Raw genomic sequence first — 22,527 nt, forward strand, 5'->3', positions numbered from 1 at the left:
GTCCCGTACTGCTTTCTCTTCCTCAAGCTACCCCTCTACCTCACCCCCACTCCTGCACCTCCTCGAGGTGCCTCCCCCATGAAATTCCAATATGTGAGTGGCAACTATTTCTACTTCCTCTCTTCACCTCTCCTAGCCTCTAGTCTAATCCCAACTCTCCTCCAGCTTTCCTAGACTAATCCTATAAATCTTCAGTAAATCCTGTCTCTTTCTGTATCTCTTGCTCCATCCCTGTGTTTGTCCATCTTTCTCCAAGGGGTGAGAGTCCTTGCTCTGTGTGATGTCTGTCTTCAGGCTGCACACATGCAAAGAGCCAGTGAGGGGCTGCTGCTTTAGCTGGTTCAGTGGTTAGGGTACTAGGCTCAGACTTGGTAGACCTGGGTTTAGTTCTCTGCTGTGCCACAGGCTTTCGGTGTGGCTTTGAGAAGGTACTTAGGGTGGGATCCACAAAGGGCCCTATGTGCCTAAATCCCAGTTTTGGCTCCTCTGCGATTGGCAAAATGCCTGCTGAACCCCATAGGTGCCTAAACTGAACAGTGCCAAAGTTTTCAGTGTAAAAGTTCCCTCGGAAAACTGTGAGTGTGGGTGGGAGAAAGATTACTGCGTGGAGAGACATTGGAGCACAGGTGTCAGCTATCCACCAATCCCTGGTGGACCCCAAATTCATAGACCCAGAGGCCCAAGTGACAGTGCAACCCTTTAACTTGCCTACAGCCAGGTTGCCTTTTCAGTACAAGGGCTGGTCAGGGATATGGACTTTTGCAGTCTATGACAATTATCCCATTCCCATGCTTCTGGGAGAAGACTTAGCCAACCATGTGAGGCTAACAAAAAGGGTGGGGATGGTCATCTGCAGCCAGGCTAAACAGGCCTCCAAATCTAACTCCATTCCTGAGCCTTCTAAAGGAACGCAGCCAGAGGTGGTGGAATGAGACTCCAGACCAGAGTCTATGGCAGCAGTTGTAAATCCAGTTCCTGGAACCCAGCCAGAACCATTCCCAAGGATTGGAACTGGTGGCGCATTCAGCACCAGAGCCCGTGCTTGCAACCCCACCAGAGTCTAGGGAGCCAGCACCAAAGGGCGCCAGCAGTAGCTAGACCAGTGCAAGAGGTTCAACCGGAGACTAAAATACCATCTAGTGCACCAGCGGGGAGAGTGGTTCACAGTCAACGGAAACAACGCCATCACCTGCATCGCTTCCAGTGGAACCAAGCCCAAGTCCACAACCCAGCGAGGAACTAATGTCTCTACCATCAAGGGAGCAGTTCCAAGCAGAGCAGAAAGTGGATGAGAGACTCAAGGGAGCTTGGACGGTTGCATGGAGCGACCCACCGCCTCTCAGCTCTTCTAATAGGTCCAGGTTTGTTATAGGAGGAGGACTCTTATACAAGGAGACCCTTTCTGGTGGGCACAAGGAGGACTGGCATCCTCAGAAACAGTTGGTAGTGCCAAATAAGTATAGGGAAAAGCTCTTGAGCTTAGCCCACGATCACCCTAGTGGCCATGCTGGGGTGAATAGGACCAAAGACCATTTGGGGAAGTCATTCCACGGGGAGGGAATGGGCAAGGACATTTCTACTTATGTCCGGTCTTGTGAAGTGTGCCAGAGGGTGGGAAAGCCCCAAGAGCAGGTCAAAGCCCCTCTCCAGCCACTCCCCATCATTGAGGTTCCATTTCAGGGTGTAGCTGTGGCTATTCCGGGTCCTTTCCCTAAGAAGGAAAGCTGTACCCAGAGGAAAGCTGTACATACTGATTTCTATGGATTTTGCCCCCCGATAGTTGGAAACAGTAGCTCTAAGCAACACCAGGGCTAAAATCATGAACCAGGCATTGACAGACATTTTTGCCAGGGTAAGTTGGTCCTCCAGCATCCTTACAGATTCGGGAACTAACTTCCTGGCAGGGACCATGAAACATCTCTGGGAAGCTCATGGAGTGAACCATTTGGTTGCCACCCCTTACCACCATCAAACAAATGGCCTAGTGGAGAAGTTCAAAGGGACTTTGATATGTAAATTCATGAATGAGCACTCCATTGATTGGGACCTAGTGTTGCAGCAGTTGCTCTTTGCCTACAGGGCTGTACCATATGCCAGTTTAGGGTTTTCACCCTTTGAACTCGTTTACGGCCATGATTTTAAGGGGCTATTATAGTTGGTGAAGCAGCAATGGGAGGGGGTTACATCTTCTCCAGGAACTAACATTTTGGACTTTGTAACCAACCTGCAAAACACCCTCAAAGACTCTCTAGCCCTTGCTTGCGAAAACCTACAGGATGCTCAAGAAGAGCAAAAGGCCTGGTATGATAAACATGCCAGAAAGCATTCCTTCAGAGTAGGTGACCAAGTCATAGTCCTGAAAGCGCTCCAGGCCAATAAGATGGAAGCGTCATGGGAGGGGCCATTTATGGTCCGAGAGCGCCTGTGAGCTGTTAATTACCTCATAGCATTTCCAGACCTACCCTAAAACCTAAAGTATACCATGTTAATTCTCTAAAGCCCTTTTATTCCCGAGAAATCAAAGTTCTCCAGTTTACAGCCCAGGAGAGAGACAACACTGAGTGGCCTGAAGAAGTCTACTATGAAGGAAAAAGCAATGGTGGCGTGCAAGAGGTGAGCCTTCCATGCTTCCATGACCCTTGGGCGTAAGCAGCAACAGCAAATCCAGGAGCTGTGCACCAGCTTTGCGCCAATGTTTTCAGCCACCCCAGGACGGACAGAACGGGCATACCACTCCACTGACACAGGTGATGCTCGCCTAATTAGAGCCCAACCCTATCGGATGGCCCCTCAAGCCAAAACCGCAATAGAAAGGGAGATCAAGGACATGTTACGAACAGGTAATCCGCCCCTCTGAGAGTGCATGGGCCTCTCCAGTGGTTCTGGTTCCCAAACCAGACAGGGAAATCCACATTTGTGTGGACTACCGTAAACTAAATGCTATACCTCGCCCAGAAAGCTATCCAATGCCACACAGATGAGCTATTGGAGAAACTGGGATGTGCCCAGTTTGTCTCCACCTTAGACTTAACTAAGGGTTACTGGCAAGTGCCGCTAGATGAACCAGCCAAGGAAAGGTCAGCCTTCATCACCCATGTAGGGCTGTATGAATTTAATGTGCTCCCTTTCAGACTGCGAAATGCAACCGCCACCTTCCAGAGATTGGTAGATAACCTTCTGGCTGGATTTGGGGAATTTGCAGTCACCTACCTTGACGATGTGGCTATATTCTCAGATTCATGGGCAGAACACCTCCAACCTGTCTTTCAGCGCATAAGGGAGGCAGGATTAACTGTTAAAGCCAAAAAGTGTGAAATATGCCTAAACAGGGTAACGGACAGTGGACACCAGGTGAGTCAAGATACTATCAACCCCCTACAGGCTAAGGTAAATGCTATCCAAAATTGGCCTGTCCCTAAGTCAAAGAAGCAGATCCAATTATTCTTAGGCTTTGCTGGGTATTACCAATGATTTGTACCAAACTACAGCCAAATCGCCACCCCACTGACAGACCTGACCAGGAAAAAACAACCAAATGCAGTTCAGTGAACTGAGAAGTGTCAGAAAGCTTTTAAGCAGCTTAAGGCGGCCCTTACTTCTGACTCTGTCCTGAGGGTCCCAGACTTCACACAACCGTTCGTCATAACCACAGATGAATCTGAGCGTGGTGTGGGAGCAGTTTTAATGCAGGAAGGACCAGATCAGCAGTTCCATCCTGTCGTGTTTCTCAGCAAAAAACTTTCTGAGAGGGAAAGCCACTGGTCAGCCTCAGAAAAAGAACGTTACACCATTGTGTATGCGCTGGAGAATCTGTGCCATACGTTTAGGGACGGCGGTTCCACCTGCAGACTGACCATGCTCCACTGAAGTGGCTTCACAGTCAATGCGTCTAACAAAAAACTTCTTCAGTGGAGTTTAGCTCTTCAAGACTGATTTTTAAATACAACACATTTCAGGAGCCTCTAACCAAGTGGCTGATGCACTGTCCCGGGATGGTTTCCCAGAATCAGCCAGGTGAAAATGTCCCTGTATGCTAAGTCATTGTAGTCCTTTAAAAAGTACTGTTTAGTTCTCCATGTAATTATTAGTAAAATTAGAGGTGCACGTATCTTCGTAACTGTTTCCTAACCCTCCAGAAAGAAATCCCAACCGGTGTGCACCCGCCCTAAACCAGGCTGACCAGCACTGTCTGTAATTTGGGGGGCGTGTGACAAATGAAGGGAGGGGAGAGCTCCCATTTATGGACACCCAGCCAGCCAGCTAGCTGTAAAATCCCTCTTGGTAGCTGTTCTCTGCTTGCTTTACCTGTAAAGAGTTAACAAGCCCACAGGTAAAAGAAAAGGAGTGGGCACCTGACCAAAAGAGCAAATGGGAAGGCTAGAACTTAAAAAATGGGAAAGTTTTCCCTTGTCTGTTGTTCTCTGGGCTGCCAGAACACAGAGCAGCAATGCTATAAGCAGAAATGCTGTGTAAGGTTTGAACCAGGTATGAAAAAGTATCTTCCATACCTAGAAGAAATAATTTGGATAGGGAATGTTTAGTTAGATGCTATCAGGTTTATTTCTTATTTTGGCTTGTGGATGTCCTCTGTGCTAACCGCTGATGCTTTTGTTTGCTTGTAACCTTTAAGCTGAACCCCCAAGAAAGCTATTTTGGGTGCTTAATTTTTGTAATTGTTTCTTTTAAGATCTAGCAAAGTGCCTAAATTCCAGATGTATTTTTTTTTCCTTTTTGTTTTTAATAAAATTTACCTTTTTTAAGAACAGGATTGGATTTTTGGTGTCGTAAGAGATTTGTGCATGTTGTTTGATTAACTGATAGCCACAGCTAATTTCCTTTGTTTTCTTTTTCAGCTCTTCCCCCGGGGTGTGTGTGTATGAAAGGGCTTAAGGGTACCCCACAGGGAGGAATTCCCAAGTGCTCCTTCCTGGGTTTAAAGGGTGTTTTTTTGCATTTGGGTGGTGGCAGCGTTTACCAAGCCAAGGTCAGAGAAAAGCTGTAACCTTGGGAGTTTAATACAAGCCTGGAATGGCAAGTATTAAAATCCTTGCGGGCCCCCACTTTCTGCACTCAGAGTGACAGAATGGGGATTCAGCCTTGACAATCACATTCTAAGTTTTCCTCCTATTTTTAAAATATTCTTTGACTACTCATCTCATCCCACCCAATCCGTCTACTCTGATGACTCTACTTTTCTAACCTTTGCTTTTCCCCCAGACCCTTCTCTGTGATTTTTCACGACAGTGTCTCTCTCACGTCTCCTGACCCATTTTGTTTCACTCTCTCTAAGTCACTCACTCACTTCCTCTTCTACTCTTGCCTTAAAACTCTTCTTTATGTGATGCTGAAACCTATTCACCTTTCCCTTTCCTAACACTGTATGCTTCCATTCTTCCTGTCACCAGTATTCAATAATAGTTAAATGCAGGAAAAATGCATATACATTGTTTTTCTGTGCTTGTTTTTCTCTGCAGCTCTGTACATCGTTTCCCATTTCTATTTGAATGAGACAAATTGTTCTTTAAAGCTATATTTCTGTTGTATTTCTCAATATGAAACATTTTGTGATACCTTTATGAAGGACACTATGCAAATAATTTGCATTATATGAAAATCTACAGAGAATTTCTGAAATGTTATCTCACAGTTATCAGTTGATTAAGCAGGGTCTAGGGAGCTCTCAGGAATCAAGTTTCTGCATGGATAGTAAATTTGAGAAGATCAGGTCTCAGGCAATGGACTTAAAGAAAATGGTGTTCATTTAGTCATTATTGGTATTTGATGACTGAAAATGAGAGAAAACATTTGGACAACAAATTGAGATTATAATCTCTGTGTGCCAGAGGAATTGGGAAATCAGGAAGATTTCTTTGTGCAATTGACTACAGATATTCTAGAATTGTCCTCTGTTGGATAGTCAACTCCAACTTCTTTTTCTTGACAAAGTCTCAGTCCTTGTGATGTTACAGTATATTGTTGTAGAGATGTACGATTATGAGCCCAGTCACGCAAGGCACTGAACACCCTCAACAGCCAGTGGCACCTTACAGAATTCAGCCAATAATCCTGTGTGTCATTACAATAGCAGCTATAGCAATCTATTGTAATGTCACAAAGGATTGTACCTTCAAAGTCAAGAGTAAGAAGCAGGAACAGATGTACTCCTAAACTACAAAGATCCTGTTTTCCTTCAAAAGTCCCTAGTAATGAAAAATGGGGAAAGGAGATACAGAAATTAGCTGATATAAACAGTATGGTTACTGAATAAAATGCTTTCCAGTTTTATATGGTGCAGTCAGTCAGTCTTTAAAAGAACTTTAGATAAGAAATGTCCGTAAATAAGTATTGTAGCCTCAGCCTATATATTTCTTTGACTTTTACACGGTATGAATTATGAACAGACCATTAAGTTAGACTGGTTATAATATCACCAGTACCAACTGAACAACATTCAGTCAATGGGTAATTTAGTTCTAAATCCAATTAACAGTTATGAAATGTTGTATACAAACTTTTTCACAGTAACATAAGTTTATGGGTCAAATGCTAGCAGGGGATTGCACACTGGTGCCTGTCAAGAAACCTGTGTACAACAGGGCAGTGTGGGAGGGAGAAGTGGGAGTGAAATTTTCTGCCTTGAATTTGTCTCTCTGCAGAACTCACTGACCGGAGCAACAAGGAACATTTTGAGATTGGGCCAAAGGGTCAAGAACTGTGATCTATACATTTCTGCACATGTGCTTATTGATGTCATAATTCTACCTGTGCACTTTCCCCCCAGATTATTTCTGTTCTAATCAGAGACAATATGACAAGTGAAGTTGTATATAGGGCCAAAGTCTGCCAAAACAGGGATGCAAACTCAGCCCTTCCAACATTAATACGCAACCATTTTTGTAGCTATACAACATATTTACATAATTTGGCCCATATATTTGGCTATAACCTAGCAAAACTGAATCCTGAATTACAGTTGTATAAAAAGCAAGCCAAGTTCTTCTTTCAGTTACACTAGTGTAAATGTAACATAACTTCATTGACTTCACTTGATTTACCCAGATTGACAATGGGATCATTAAGAACAGAATTTGGCCACTGTCTTTTTTTTGCACTGCACTGTCATCATAGCCAAGATGATAATATACTGACTCTTTATGAAGTGTAATAAATCCTGATTCGAATGATAGCAAACAGGAACATGTAAAAGGTGATCTGCCAAGTCTAATTTGAATTTTCCAGAGTGATGTTTTTGGTTAGTAATTCTTCAGTGATACATTCACAATTTTTAAACAGTATATATAAAATCAATATTTTTCCCTAAAAGCCTATTTCCATTTAAATAAACAACAATGATGGTGATCACATGTAAAGTCATTACTACTTTCTACAATAACCATAACTGTATATGGCATATGAATCATATCACTGACCTAAAAGAGAGGTCAAACTCAAGCCGATTCACTGATAGAGTAGCATGAATTCTATGTCTGATTTAAGCATAATGAGAGTATTAACTACAGCTATACAGGTTCATGCTGCTCTAACTCAAGTGTTCACTATTTCTGAAGTAAAAATTTGCTTTGGTTCTGAAAAGTGTAAATTTTGAGTACAAAATCTGAAAGAAAAAAATGTGACCATTTTTAAATTAAATGAGGAAAATTTCAGACCTTTCTTCATTTTCCTCAGAGTGCTTTTTTTAAAAGCACTTTAAAAAAAGATCCTTTGTGGTGCACTAGTTCATACATGTGGAGTATATTTTGTCATCTTGGATTAGTAGGTAGATGGTTTGCGTCTTAGGAGAAGTGTTCAGATGAGGGGATTTTGGCCTGAGACGCTATAGACTTAATGACGTATACACCTGTATCACAGAACAATAGATTTTGGATTACATTGTGCCTCCCCAAATAATCCTGGTGTTAGAAACCCGATTAGCTGTTACCTTTGATCTTGTGTAGCCATTTACACCTCTCTGAAACGGGGAGGGTAACTTTTCACAGGGGTAAATGACTACATAAAGTACAAGGTAGTGGATGATCAGGCCCTGTCTGCTTCAGAAAAACCCCTCCTAAAACCCAAGTGTTACTGCCAATATGCAGCCTCTTTGTACAGTGAAGCCACAATTTGGCCCTTTGTACAGCATTTACTACGGATGATGGAATTTCTTGAGCTATTAGTCACAAAGCACCATGCCAAAAATCACAAAGCAGTGTTCTACTTATGGAGGCTAAAAATCTAGAACTCAGTACTGCACCCAAACAGCCAGGACAGATATTGGACAGATCTTCAAGGCGAGCCTATTGGGTTAGTTGTAGGAGCTCCTGCAAATCCTTATAAATACTTCCTCTATTCTTCATTACTGTAAAACTTGAAGTAACATAGTCCATCTCAGGATGTCATGATAGATACAACATTCATGAGAGTCACCCTTCTGGTTTGTAGTTTGGTAAAATGATTGGCAGGTTGGAAAATCAAATGTGTAAAGTGGTGTTTAGCTTACCTGGCTGTGTGCATATAGCTCAGTGAGGTATACCCCGTTAGCACACATTTTAGCACTGCTTGTAATTGTTGGTGACCAGGACATGGGGTGGTCATGCCCAGTGGTTAGAGCAGGAATCAACAGCAAGGAAACTGAGCCAAGCATCAGAGCTGGAGTCTGAGGCCAGGCACCAAGCCAAAGGTCAGCGACAGTCAGGAATTGGAACAGAGAGACAGGACCGGGTGACCTTGGAGTGAGGCAAGGCGAGAGCAGCTGTGGGCAAATGCTTTGATCAGCCACTGAACTGGAGCTGTTGCATGTCTGAAGACTCTTTCAGTCAATCAAGCAGCCTACTAGATACCAGACTGTTAGGTTGCCAGAGCCTGGCTCTGCTGAAGGCCCTGCTTCTAGACTAGATCTGGTACAGGCACTGATTTCTGACACTAATATACACTTAAACAGCAGGAATTTTGTTACATTGTGTCAGAAGCTACAGTGATCGCCAAAGAAGTTACCTCTCCTTAGTTTTGGAAAAGGTTTTGACCAGCCTGACACAAGGTAGCTGTAGCAGTTAAGCCTTTTAACTCCCTCTGTGAGTGCAACTGCTTTTTAAAAACATATAATGTGTTTTGGTATGCCTGTTATTTCACTGTATATACTACAAATGTAACTATCATTGCAATTTGTCAAGTGTTTTTCACGTCCCGTGTCGCAATGAATGCACATTTCCTCGATCGGTCATAACAGTAGCAGCTCTTGGACAGAGAGAAAAAGGTAAATCTACAAAAGGTACAGGGAGAGAGGCACAGGCAGCAGGATTCCTCTCCACTGATTTTATTTCTGTACATTTGGAAGGCCACACTCTCCTCTCCCTATGTGGCAAGGAAAACTTAATGCCCTCCACTAAGATGATGTGCTGGGAACTGAACTGCAACTTACTGTTTTTTTCCAAGTAAACTGCCCCTTCCACAGGTTTGTCTGCAGGAGAGTATAATGTAGCTACTGGATTCACAATGCATATATAGTAAAGAGATAATTTAAGTGTACTTTAGGGGAGAATGATGCTTCTTTATCCCATTCCAGTGATGTTACAAAAATCAAAGGGGATTATGTCAGAAATTTCCATCATTCTATAAATGGGATTTATATGAATATGCACTATAGAAATGAATATAAATTAATTGTACTGTGTCAGAAAATGATCCCCCTCCTGCCAAAAAATCTAATTTATATAAAACTTGGTTTCACAGGTGTATTGAGAACTATACAGGAGCCCGTTGTGAAGAAGTTTTGCTACCTAGTCTCAAGACCCAAATTAAAAGTGAACTGTTTGCAGCTTTCTTGACTTCAGTTGTTGTTCTAGGAATTCTTGTAATTGGAGCATTCTACTTCCTTTGCAGGTAAAAGTGCTTCAGAGTACTGAAGCTAGTCAATCAAGTAGAAATTTATTTTCAGGTAATCATATACTAATTATTTGAATTTAAAATTATGTAATGAATTATACATTAGATACGCATGATTATTCAGCAAAATTAATCGACCCTTTTGCTCTTAATATTTTATTTTCTAATTTGTAGTTCTCTGGAATGCCTTTTTCAGTTTTGTCAGCTGTAGTTACTTTACAAAAGCTCGTTGTGACCCACAGTTTCCTATAACAACTAAAAGCATATCCAGAATCAGAGAGTATAACACATTAAGGTATAACTCACTTTACATTGCCAGTTTTCAAAAAAGTAGAGGTAGAAGCCCGTCAGCTGCAGTGCTCAGAAATCAGAACACTGGCTAAAATTTTCAAAAGCATCTCATTATATAGGATACGCTGTCCCATTGAAAGACAACTTAGGCACTTTTGAGAATTTTACCCTTCAACTGTCAAAATAAGATGTACTATAGAATTACCACATACAGGGACAATTTCTGATTCTCTCTGTATGGCTGTGCTGGGAATGGGGAGAGCTGAGCTATTCTACTGAGTCAATTTGGTAGCCACACTAAGAGGGTTAGCTCCAGCCCAGGAGCACTAAAGGCACAGGTACAGAGGAATCTGAAGAGGACAACCTTAGAAACAGCCACGTTCAGGAGCAAGCTCAGGTTCAAGTTTGTTTGTTATTTAAGTTACTAAAAAATTGCCAAAAATGCCAGCGGCTTACAGCTACTGTTACCTTAGGTCTGGACTATAATTAAGTTTTGCCAGCATACTTATGTCAGTTAAGAGCATGGGTTGAAAAGAATCACCTCCCTAGCTGACATAGCTATGCCAGAAAGAGCCCTAGTGTAGACACAATTAAACCAGAAAAGACGTTATTTAATTCAGGGTACTGACATAAGCAAGAGAACCCTTTTTCTGATATAAACTGCATCTCCGTTAGGATGGTTTGCCTGTATAGCAAGCAATACCAGCAACCCCTGTCTAGCATAGACAAGATTGTAGATGTTTTTATAAGTCAGCACTAACAGTAATCTCACAGTTATTACTTTAAAATACATTTGTCGGCCACCTTAAAACACCGGTACTTCATCTGTCAAAAAATGTTCCTGTAACATTTACAGTTGTGTGTTTTTTTGTTTTTTTTTAAAAAAAAGCATTAGGAGTTATACTGGAGATTAAGATAACAATAAATCAGGTTCTTGTTCCAGCATAACACAGGAAACTTTTTTACACAAATGAACGATTCACTATCTGCATTATTCACATATACTTGGTTTTCTAGACATCCCAGGTATCCTGTTTTTACTTATGCTTATTCTCCTGAGTATCTGGAGACTATAGTTAGCTCAGGGCTAATATTACTGCCCTGACTTAACTCAGATGTATATACGTCAGCCCAATCAGTAGTCACACTTTAACAGCAAGGAAGTAGATCAACAGTACTTTTCCAGCTCATACCCTGTCATAAAACTATCTGCACATATTTCCACCTTTACCAGCCAGCATTTTAATCCCTGAAATACAGTCTAGTTCACTTTTATTGACCACTAACTTGTGGCCTAACTCCACGAGCGGTCTTTGCTCCAAAAGCTCTCACACATCGCTCACTTGTAGCCTTCCCTTGGCTGTGACTGACTAGGCCTCCTGCACTTCTCATTTCTTTATCCCTCCAAATCCATGTTGGGCCCTCTATGGAGCAGACTCAGTTGCTCCTCTGAAAGTCCCTTTTCACAACTAGACTTGTTTCATCAGCTGATGTAATGGAAACTTGCTGAATGCTCATTTTTCCCCTTAACCAAATACAATTCGAAGAAGCAAAATTATTTTATAGAAATACTCTCGATAATCAAGAGACAGTTGTAAAGGATATCAAAACTGTTGCATTCACCATTTTGATTAAATCAGTCCTCCCTATCATTGAGACAGGAAACCCTCTCCATTTCATTAAGCTCCAGAGGAGCTAGTGGCAAGAGTATTCACTTCTAGAATTGCTGTGAATTCACCGAAATAATAATAAAACAAGGCCTTTACTAGCCTTTTAAAATACATGCCAGCAGTCTTGCAGTTCTTTAGAGGTGAGATTTTCTTTTGGGTAGAGGAGCTGAAAAGTGACCCCAATACAACAGAACTGCAGAGGTTTTAACATACACAGGATACATAGCACAGGAGTGATCAAGCATAGGGACTCCTCTCCTCATGCATGCAGTAGAGCTGGGGAAGGGGCACAGGCATTGACCCCTGAGTCCACAGTTTAATGGCTAAAGATCCCTGTGCAAGGGAACACTGCCACTATTCTAATTCAGGTACTAGAATAACATCCACACAGAATGCATGCAGCTTCCCTGATCATTGGTTTGCAGGGTGATCCTAAACTCCATGTCCATTGACTCAGGCTTTGCGCAGGGGATGTTCAGGATTAATTCCTCCCTATGGAAATAACAAAGGGGCAGCAACTCAGTCTTCCCATATTGGATCTTGTATCCAGAATATAACACAGACTACTGTGGGAGATCTCAAAAAACAAGGGACTGATTTCTCTTGTCATAAAGAAAGGAACTTCACTTGCTGTATAAAGGGAATATTAGCCTTGTAGTCTTCATCATTCCAGAGAAGCCTAATATGGTATTGCTTTACTACTGCCTAAGGCCTTGTCTATACTGGCAAGTTTCTGCGCTGTAAAGCAGCTTTCTGCATTCTAACTCCCAAGGTGTATACATTGCCAAGCCACTTAGTGCACAGAAACCACCCCGATGAGAGGCATGCAGCTTTCTGTACTGGGGCTACAGCACCACATTGCTGTTGTAGACACCCTGGTTGATTACAGCACTGCAATTGGCCTCCAGGAGGTGTCCCACAATGCCTGTTCTTGCCTCTCTGGTCATTGGTTTGAACTCTACTGCCCTGCCTTCACGTGAGCAACCGTCATCCCCACCCCATATATTCCTTTGGAATTTTGAAAGTCCTGTTTGCTCGGTGACATGTGCAGTGTCTCAGCACATTCTTCCAGGTGGAAGTGCTCCAAGCACCAGGCGATCCCCCACTTGGAGCAACGCTGAGCTGTTGGACCTCATCGACATTTGGGGAGAAGAGGCTGTCCAGTCCCAGCTACGCTCCAGCCATAGGAATTATGATACCTAAGGACAGATTTCACAATGCATGACATAAAGGGGCCATGACTGGAACACACTGCAGTGCAGGATCAAAGCGAAGGAGCTGTGGAACACCTACCACAAGGCGTGGGAGGCAAACCACCGCTCCAGTGCTGCGCCCATGAGCTGCCAGTTCTACAAAGAGCTGGACGCGATACTCAGTGGTGACCTCACTTCCACCACGAAGGCCACTATGGATACTTTGGTGGCTCACATGCCAGTTGAGAGTGGACTGAGCCAGGAGGAGGAAATCTTGGACGAGGATGGGGAGGGGTACCCAGAGGCAGAGGACGACTCTGAGGTCAGAGATGCATGCAGCCAGGAGCTCTTTTTTACCCCAGAGGCTAGCCAGTCAGTCACAGCTGTCGGAGCTTGGTGAAGCGCAAACAGGAGAGGAGGCCCCTGGTAAGTGAATTTGATTTTGGGAATCACTGAATAGAGTTCTTGGAGACAGGAGGGTTGCAGAAAGCAGGCTTGTGTCTGTATGATGCGTGTACCACCACATGCCTCGTCTGAGCAGCGAAACAGGCTGTTGATTGACTCCCTCACTTCACGGGAATTTCCCTCAGATTTCTCCAGGAAACCCTCATGTAGATACTGGGCAATCCACTGCCGCAGGTTCTTTGGCAGAGCTGCTTTGTTTCTTGCCCCATTAATGGTAACTTTTCCACGCCACTGTGCTGTCACTGGAGGGGAACCATTGCTGCACACAGACGAGCCGCATAAGGGCCAGGGCGGAAGACAGAGTCTTGAAGACCCTCCCTTGAGTCCCTGCTCCCCCTCGGCAGCAAGATATCTTCCATAATGAACACAGCCTGTGGATAATGTGGGGAAAATGAATATCAGACCCCCACTACAGTGCTGACTCTCCCCAAGAGCCACGTGCCTGGGAACACTGATTTACCCTGCTCCTGTAGCTACTCACCATTTTGCAGGTCTTGTGGCTCATGTGTGCTTGCCCGGGGTCAGCCAGTTAGTGACAGCTGTGTTTTAAATCACTGAATTAGTGTTGTGTGTTGCAAACAATACTGCTTCTGTAAAATGTTGCATTTATATTCCACAGAGATGACCTTGGGAGCCCAGCCTCCCTCTTTGTTATTGGCAACTGAATAGCTGCGCAGAATTAGAAAGCAGCCACGAAGAACTAAGGAGGATTTTCTATGTGACATTATGATGCATTCTGCGGCCAAAAAACAGGATTCAAAGGAGTGGCGGGACCGCGAGAAGAGGGACCAAAAGGAGAATGTAGTGTGCCAGAATGAAGCCACAGAGCGGCTCTTAAACGTTATGGACCACCAAGCGGACATGCTCCAGGCGATGCTAGTATTGCAAACCAAGCAGTTCCCCACCCGCCCTCCCCGGCGGCTGCTGTCGCAAAACTTTCCCATGCGCCCCCAGACACCTCCAACACACTCTTATCAACCTCCTGGCTCCAGTCTGTACCCACTGCATTCCACTCCTTCCCCGTCACACTCCAGCACTACGGACTCCCAGTACCCACTACACTCAACACCAGTCCCTCTGCAGTTTAGCCCTGCTGAAATACAGTACCCGCTGCGCTGCACTGCACTGTACTCCAAAGGAGAAGGCTGGATATGATCCCTGGACATAAACAAATCTTTAACCATCCTGGGACCCCACCTCCTCCTGGGAACTTCCCTTCCCCCATCTCCCTCAGTGCTGATGTGTTTTTCTGTTTGTCTCTCTCCTCCAGTTGTTGTTTTTTAATAAAATAATTGTGTTGGTGTGAAAGCAAACAGAGCCCTGCAAACCAACAGACAGTTATCTTAAACCTTCATATTGCATCATCTGCAATCACAATCCCCTCCTAACATTACAAGCACTGCACTCCTGAGCATAGCAACAAATATGAATGGCTTTCAGCTTCAGATTGCTGCCTCAAGGCATCCCTGATCCTTATGGCCCCATGCTGCACCCCTCTAATAGCCCTGGTCTCTGGCTGTTCAAATTCAGCCTCCAGGTGTTAAGGCCTCAGCAGTCCAGCCCTGAGTAAAGCTTTCACCTTTCCCTTCACAAATATGGAGCATACAGCATGTGGCTATAAGCATAGGAATATTGTCATCGGCCAGGTCCAGTTTCCCATTTAGGCAGTGCCAGCAGGCCTTTAAATGGCCAAAAGCACACTCAACATTATCTGCACTTGCTCAGCCTATTGTTGAACCACTCCTTGCTGCTGTCAAGGTGCCCCATGTATGGCTTCGTAAGCCACGCCATTAAGGGCTAGGCGGGGTCTCCCAGGATCACAGTGGGCATTTCAACTTCCCCTAAGGTGATCTTCTGGTCTGGGAAGAAAGTCTGTGTTTGCAGCTTCCTGAACAGGCCAGTGTTCCGAAAGATGGGTGAGTCATGCACCTTTCCAGACCAGCCCGCGTTAATGTCTGTGAAACGCGCACTGTGATCCACAAGTGCCTGGAGAACATTGAGAAATACCCCTTCCGATTAATGTACTCACTGGCGAGGTAGTCTGGTGCCAGAATTGGAATATGCATGCCATCTAATCGCCCCTCCGCAGTTAGGGAAGCCCATTTGTGCAAAGCCATCCACAATGTCATGCACGTTGCCCAGAGTCATGGTGTTTCGGAGCAGGATGTGATTAATGGCCCTGCACATTTCCGTCAACATGAATCCAAAGGTCAACTTTTCCATTATGAACTGGTTAGCGACCAATCAGTAGCACTCTGGAGTAGCCAGCTTCCACAGTGCAATCACCACGCGCTTCTCCAACGGCAAGGCAGTTCTCTTTCTTGTGTCCTTGTGCCGCAGGGCTGGGGCAAACTCATCACACAGTCCCATGAATGTGGCTTGCCTCATCTGAAAGTTCTGCAGCCACTGCTCATCATCCCAGACATGCAAGACGATGTGATCCCACCACTCAGTGCTTGTTTCCCGAGCCCAAAAGCAGTGGTCCACTGTGGTCAGCACCTCCGTGAATGCCACACCAATCTTGTGTTGTAGCTACTCTGTGTGGTGAGATCAATGTCACACTCCTCTTGCCTTTGTAGTTTAACAAATAACTCCACTGCCACTTGTGATGTGTTAGTCAGAGCGAGCAGTATACTGGTCAACAGTTCAGGATCCATTCCTGCAGACGGAAGAGGCAGTGTGTACAGTACACAAACACCTGATGGTGCCAAATGTGGACGGAAGCATGGGACTGCTGGGATTCGAAACCGTGCATCATGGGGCATTGGGACAGGACCCAGGATTCCCTCCACCTTCCTGCAACTCTTAGCAGCAGAAGCGGAAGAGATGCTTTATGGGATAGCTGCACAGAGTGCACTGCTCCGAATACCGCTGCAAGTGTAAACATGCTATTGCGCAGGCAGCTGACAGTGTGAACACACAACAGCGGTTTCCTTCAGTGCTGTCTGAGCAGCGCTGTAGACATATCCTAAGGCTCTATACGTAGACAAAGTTTCCCAGATGAAAATCTTTAGCTCTTGATTGAGGTGATCAGCAGATCAGAGGTTTTTCAAGGTGGATGCTTCAGTCCATTCTCATTTCTTCAGAGTTATAAACAAGGATCAATAATCTCTAGTACATGGTGTTATGCTTGTTTAAAATACATTGTTACCTATAAATCAGGCCACCCAGCTATCATTGAATCTTTTGGGGCTTAAGTGTAGGATTTATGGTGGGCCAGCCTGTGAGTTCATGTCATTCTTGACTTGTCCTCTTAGACAGTGTATTGGGTTGAAAAATGTAAGAAAAATTGAGTGTTATAAAATTCCTACTTTTTCACCTGTCTAATCTAGGCATTATGTTTGGTCTAGATTTGAAACTCCGCAAAACAAAGTGGATTGCTCTGTTGTATTTATTTATAAGAATTTTTATGGCTCTAGCACCATAGGATCTTAGCAAGTCATAAATGTTAATTAATTTAGACTCATACTACCTCCCTGAGATTAGGAAGTATAAGTAATATTAATTTATATATAGGGAAAATGAGACACAGTAGTTAACTTGCCTAAGTCACATAGCAAGTCTGTGGCAGAGTTGGGAACAGAACCCAGATCTCCTTTACCTTGTTGCCCCTTACCCTGGACTGTGTTGTTATGGCAGATTTCTGGGCTATGTATGTTATGTGTGGAAACGCTAGAATGTTCCCCTTATTTATAAAACTCAGGTGTGGCTGATGGGGAAGGTAGCTCACAAAAGCGGACTATGTGGGAAAAAGAGCTGGGAGAAGAGGGGAGTAATCCTCGATCTCATATGTATCTGAATAATCAAATCTTTATCAGCTATGCTCTGAAAGAATTTCAGTAAAAGTGGTCACTAGGATTTGTTTTTTCTTATGCCAGAGCTGCTTCCCAACCTGCCAGCAATCTGAAACAGCTGTATTATACTATATTTGATCATGCCCAGGGATTCATGAGCACAACATGCTTTTGGGAGGCAGAACCTGCACAAAGAGGGAAAATGGGAGAGAATTAGTGATAAAAGAGGGAGCATTTGAAATGGACAGAGGGATGGAGAGGGTGCATGAGAAAATGAAGGAAGGTCTGAGTGAAATGGGAAACACTGTGGAAGGGAAGAGAGAAAAATGAAGAACTGGACAGTGGTGGGGAACAGCAGGATAGAACTAAAGGGATAGAGCTCATGGTAGACACAGTGGTTGTGTACAGTGCAGGGTAAAAGTGCTAGAATTTTCCATTGTCCATAGGGCCCAGACATGATCTGGCTGACCCTTCCCATGGGACAGGAAGGTGGGACTTCATTAACAGAGGCTCTTTCTGCCCCATCCTGCTTGTGGCGAAGTAAACAGCAAGAGTGTCATGGACTTTAACAGGTGTAGGATTGGGGCCTTTGTGAAGCTTTAAAGCCTTTCTAAAAGACCCATCCCTTCTTCTTGACAGTGATGTTCTTGACAGTTTTGCTACTTACTACAGTAGGATCAAGATGGGGCCTGAGGAATGGTAATTCTGTGTCAGATCATCATCTCCATCACATACCCCTTGGAGACAGTTTCTCTATTGGGGGTAAACAGAAACTGATAATCTCCTACCTTTGTCATTTAGAGAGATCCAATGTGATTTTCAAACAGTGACTTGACTCCTACAGCCTCCTTGGCTCCTATATGTAAAAAAAATCACTTCTCTGGTTACTAAAGTGCAGCCAGCTCTGGGAGAAATGTGGCAGTTGTTTAACAGAGCAACATTTTACACAACAGTTTAGGACAGGAAATCCTAACTGACTCCCCTGATGAAGTAAAGAAAGCTACACTATCAAACAAACTCTGGGGCTGTGTGTACACTGGGTTTTTCCTTCCCCAAATTTTCCAGTGGTGCAGCTCCATCATGGCTAGTAATAGTGGAGAAATAGTGTAGACAGAGGTTCTGTGAAACATGATTATTTTTACCATCATGTTGTTCAATGCTGCTCAGAGCAGACCTTTAATGGTCACATCGGCAAGATCGTGGTTTTATGTCTTCAGATAGAATGAAGTCTTGTAAAATGATTTTGTATATTTACTGGGAAACTTGCTCTCTACACCCACAAATATTGCATCATGTAGCAGGTACTACAAATGACTTGAGTTTTAGCAACTTAGTTTTCTTTGCTGTTTTATTGAACTCTATTCAGAAATTTTCTACTGTTCCATGAACAGCAAAACAGACATGTTAACTCTGCCTGTTTAGAAGAGGGAGCCCCTTTTACCAAAGTGTGGTACAAGTATGTCCACACTGGCTGCACTGAAAGTTCACCAAGGAAGGGTATTCCAAACTGTCTTCCAGAATTGCTGGTATCTGTGGCATAGTGTCAACATTAACCATATTTTAGCAATAGCACCTAAATATTTACATTGTGAATTGAAAAAGGGGATTTGAAGGATTCTTCGAGTGCTTGCTCATATTGATTCCAATTAGGTGCGTGCGTGCCGTCTGCACGGCCGGAGAATTTCGACCCTAGCAACACCCGGTGGGTCGGCTGTGGACTCCTCTGGAGTAGCGCCTTCATGGCGCTTGATATATACCCCAGCCGACCCAGCGCCTCCTCAGTTCCTTTTTACCGCCCGTGATGGTCGTTGGAACTGGGGAGTTCTGCTTCGCTGCTCTCCACTCTCCCTAGCATAGTTTATTGTAAATAGTTTACAGTTAATAGTTATAGTTCTTGATAGTTATAGTTAGTATTAGTGGGGTTGGTTTTTTTTTCCCCTCCTGCCCGATTTTTCTCTTGGGCTCATGCCCAAGGTTCTGGGATTCAAGCCCTGCGGTTCCTGCTCTAAGCCCATGCCAACGGGCAACCCCCATGACTCTTGCCTGAAGTGTCTGGGAGAGTCTCATCAAGCAGACAAGTGCAGGATCTGCAAAGGGTTTCATCCCTGGACTAAGGAGGAGTGGGACTTCTCTTTAAAACAGCTCCTCATGGAGGCAGCTCTTAGCCCTCAGCCTCCTGTGGTGCGCCAAGATCCGGCACTGAGCGCCTTGGTGCACAGCGCCCCAGCGGCAGCGGTAGGAGCTGCACCTTGGTTGGACTTTGAACGAGACCTGCAGCACCGACGCACCCCAGCACCACAACCAACTTCATCGGCCCGGTGTTGCTCCCATTCTCCTGGCCAGAAGCAGCACCAGAAGCCAGAAAAGGGTGGTCCGCCTCCTCAGAGACCAGCCTCCCTGGAACCACCTGTGGAGACGTGTCCCACAGGGGAGCGTCTTGGGGCACAGCCTACGGTTTCTGAACCGCTGACTCCGGCCCTGAGGGGAGAGCCGTTGAGTCCGGTGCCTCTGGACTCCCTGACACACAGCATGGTTGAGGTCCAGTTGCCGTCCACCCTGGATGCCTTTTGCTGCCACAAGGGATCTTATTGCCATGACGGCATCGGCATCCCCTCAGCCTCATGCCAAGGCACTGGTTCCTGTATGTGCGGCACCGTCCCGGGGCAAGCTGTCCCTAAAGCCACCCGTTGGCACTGTCGGTTAAGCCACGGCACTGATCCTGTTCTCAGCACCGTTCCTGACGCCACTTGCAGTCCCGATAGCGCTCCAACTCCCGGTGCTGCTCTTCTTCACTGCGCCGATCACACTTGTGGCGCCGGTCCGACTCCTGGCACCGGTCCTGGCACCGATCTGCCCGCCGATCGCCATTGAGGAGCAGATCCTGGACCCGACGCTGCTCTTGCTGCCAGTCATCATATTGACCCAGGTCCAGATCCAGGTCCCGGCACCGTTCCCCAGCGTCACAGCACCATTCCCATTGCCTCGTAGATGTGACCCGGCGCAGATCCGCTCAGCACCACTGTAGCCCTCACGTTCCACTTCTCGTTCTTCAGGATCACGTTTCTCCGAATGCCGCCATTTGGACCACAGCCACCTGGACTCAGGGGCTGGGCATTGGCAAGCACAGGAGCAGGGTCCAGTTCAAGGGCCCACTCAATAGCTGTTCTGGACGCCCTGGGGGTACCACCAGGCCCAGGGTGCTCTGTCTGGGGCTTCTCGATCAGCCCCGTCCAAGCCACGAATGTCAGAGGCTACCACCAGTCGGCCCGCCCTGGGATGCATGGAGACCATGGCGCCTTCCCTCTCTGCTTTAGGACCTCCCCTCCCCGCTTCAGGACCTCCCCCAACACCAGTTCCTGGTCCAGGTCCTGAGATAACTGGCACAGGACACCCGGGCCCAGGTCCACAAGAGGACCTGGATGACCTTCTTCCCACTGCGGCCTCCTCCTCTTCCCCCAACAAGGTGGTGGCAGGCATTGCAATCTCGGGTCCCCCTCTGATAGACCTCTGTGTCCACCAGAACCTTCTGTGTAGGGTGGCGCAGATCATGAACCTGCAGGCGGAGGAGGTGGAGGACCCAGTGGTTGATATTCTGTCCGCAGAAGCTCCATCAAGAGTGGCCCTACCCCTTATTCGGACCATCCAAACCCCCGCCAGAATGATGTGGCAGACACCTGCGTCCATCCCCCCCCGACTGCTAAGGGAGTGAAGAGAAAATACTTTGCCCCCTCAAAGAGGTATTATCTGTTCACCCACCCTCAGCCCTGCTCGCTTGTGGTGGCATCAGTGAACGAGAAAGAACGGCACGGCCAGCAAATCCCAGCACACAAATCGAAGGACGCCAAGCGCCTTGATTTGTTTGGGTGCAAAGTTTATTCCTCGGGGGGACTTGAGCTCAGGATTGCAAATCAGCAGGCGATCCTGAGCCGTTACAATTTTAACTCCTGGAACTCCATGCTGAAATATAAGGAGCTAGTACCTCCTGAGTCCAGAGAGGAGTTTGGGGCTTTGGCAGAAAAGGGAAAAAACAGAGGCACAGACCTCGCTGCAGGCCTCGCTGGATGCTGCAGACTCCACCGCTCATACTTTGTCCTCAGGGATTGCGATAAGACGTATCTCCTGGCTACAAGCCTCCAGCCTACCACCAGAACTTCAGCAGACACGGCAGGACCTTCCCTTTGATGGAGAGGGCCCGTTTTCGGAAGAGACAGATTCAAGGCTACAAAGCCTTAAAGGCTCAAGGACAATAATGAAGTCCTTGAGCATCCACACACGGGCTACCCAGCGGAAACCCTTCAAGTCTCAGGAGCCACAACAGCGCCTGTATCCTCCTCAGCCGAGGCAGGATTTCTATAGGCAGCGGGGACATAATGGCAGGAGGAAGCCATCTAACCCCCCCATCAGGACAAGGCCAGGGCCCAACCAAGCCTTTGTCTGGCTCAAAACAGGACTTTTGAAGGGATGCCCAAGGCCGGCGTACCGGACCTCGTTCAGGAGTCTACCTCACCTTTATTGAATCGTTTATCCCATTTCCACCATGCTTGGTCTCTGATAACCACAGACTGCTGGATCCTCCACATGGTGAAAGTGAGATACTCTCTCCAATTCTCTTCCTCCCTGCCCTCCCACCCCCATCCCTCTTCAGGGACCATTCTCATGAGCAACTCCTTATTCAGGAGGTTCAAGTGCTCCTCACAATGGGGACAATCGAGGAGGTCCTGAGGGAGCTAAGGGGCAGGGGGTTTTACTCCCAATATTTCTTAATCCCCAAGGCAAAGGGCAGGCTTCAGCCCATTCTGGACCTGTGCGGACTCAACAAGTTCATGGTAAAGTTGAAGTTCTGCATGGTCTCCTTGGGCATCATTATACCTTTCCTGGATATTGGTATGCCACCCTTGACATGAAGGACGCGTATTTCCACATAGCGATTCATCCAGCGCACAGATGCTTCCTCCACTTTGTGGTCAACCGCAAACACTATCAGTTCACGGCCCTTCCCTTCAGTCTTTCCATGACCCCCTGAGTATTCACCAAATGTATGGCAGTTGTGGCGGCCTTCCTTCGTCGAGGGCAGGTGCAGGTATACCTTTACCTCAACGACTGGCTTATCTGTGGGCACACCAGAGAACTGGTGCAGTCTGACCTCCGCTTGGTCATGGACATGTTTCGTCGGTTAGGCCTTCTTCTCAACATGGCAAAACTGACACTAGAACCGACCCAGAGAATAGAATTCAT

At 45.8% G+C, this 22,527-nt stretch overlaps 2 protein-coding genes across 6 annotated transcripts in view; one reads left to right on the plus strand and one right to left on the minus strand.

Annotated features, from left to right (window-relative positions):
* The window catches only part of TMEM266 (transmembrane protein 266), a 189,051-nt gene that overhangs the window by 156,323 nt on the left and 10,201 nt on the right, over positions 1–22,527 (minus strand). The window lies entirely within an intron of this gene.
* Positions 1–22,527, plus strand: part of NRG4 (neuregulin 4) — a 63,228-nt gene that overhangs the window by 32,429 nt on the left and 8,272 nt on the right. For 2 of the 3 annotated variants that reach the window (XM_073303524.1, XM_073303523.1), the window contains exon 6: positions 9,727–9,876. In XM_073303524.1, the coding sequence (XP_073159625.1) occupies positions 9,727–9,876 (150 nt within the window). Of the gene's footprint in view, positions 1–9,726; positions 9,877–12,912; positions 13,036–22,527 lie in introns of those variants that run through there. The other variant, XM_073303525.1, reaches the window with a different exon arrangement.

Source organism: Lepidochelys kempii, chromosome 10 (assembly GCF_965140265.1).
Source record: "Lepidochelys kempii isolate rLepKem1 chromosome 10, rLepKem1.hap2, whole genome shotgun sequence".
Classification (NCBI taxonomy): Eukaryota; Metazoa; Chordata; order Testudines; family Cheloniidae; genus Lepidochelys; species Lepidochelys kempii.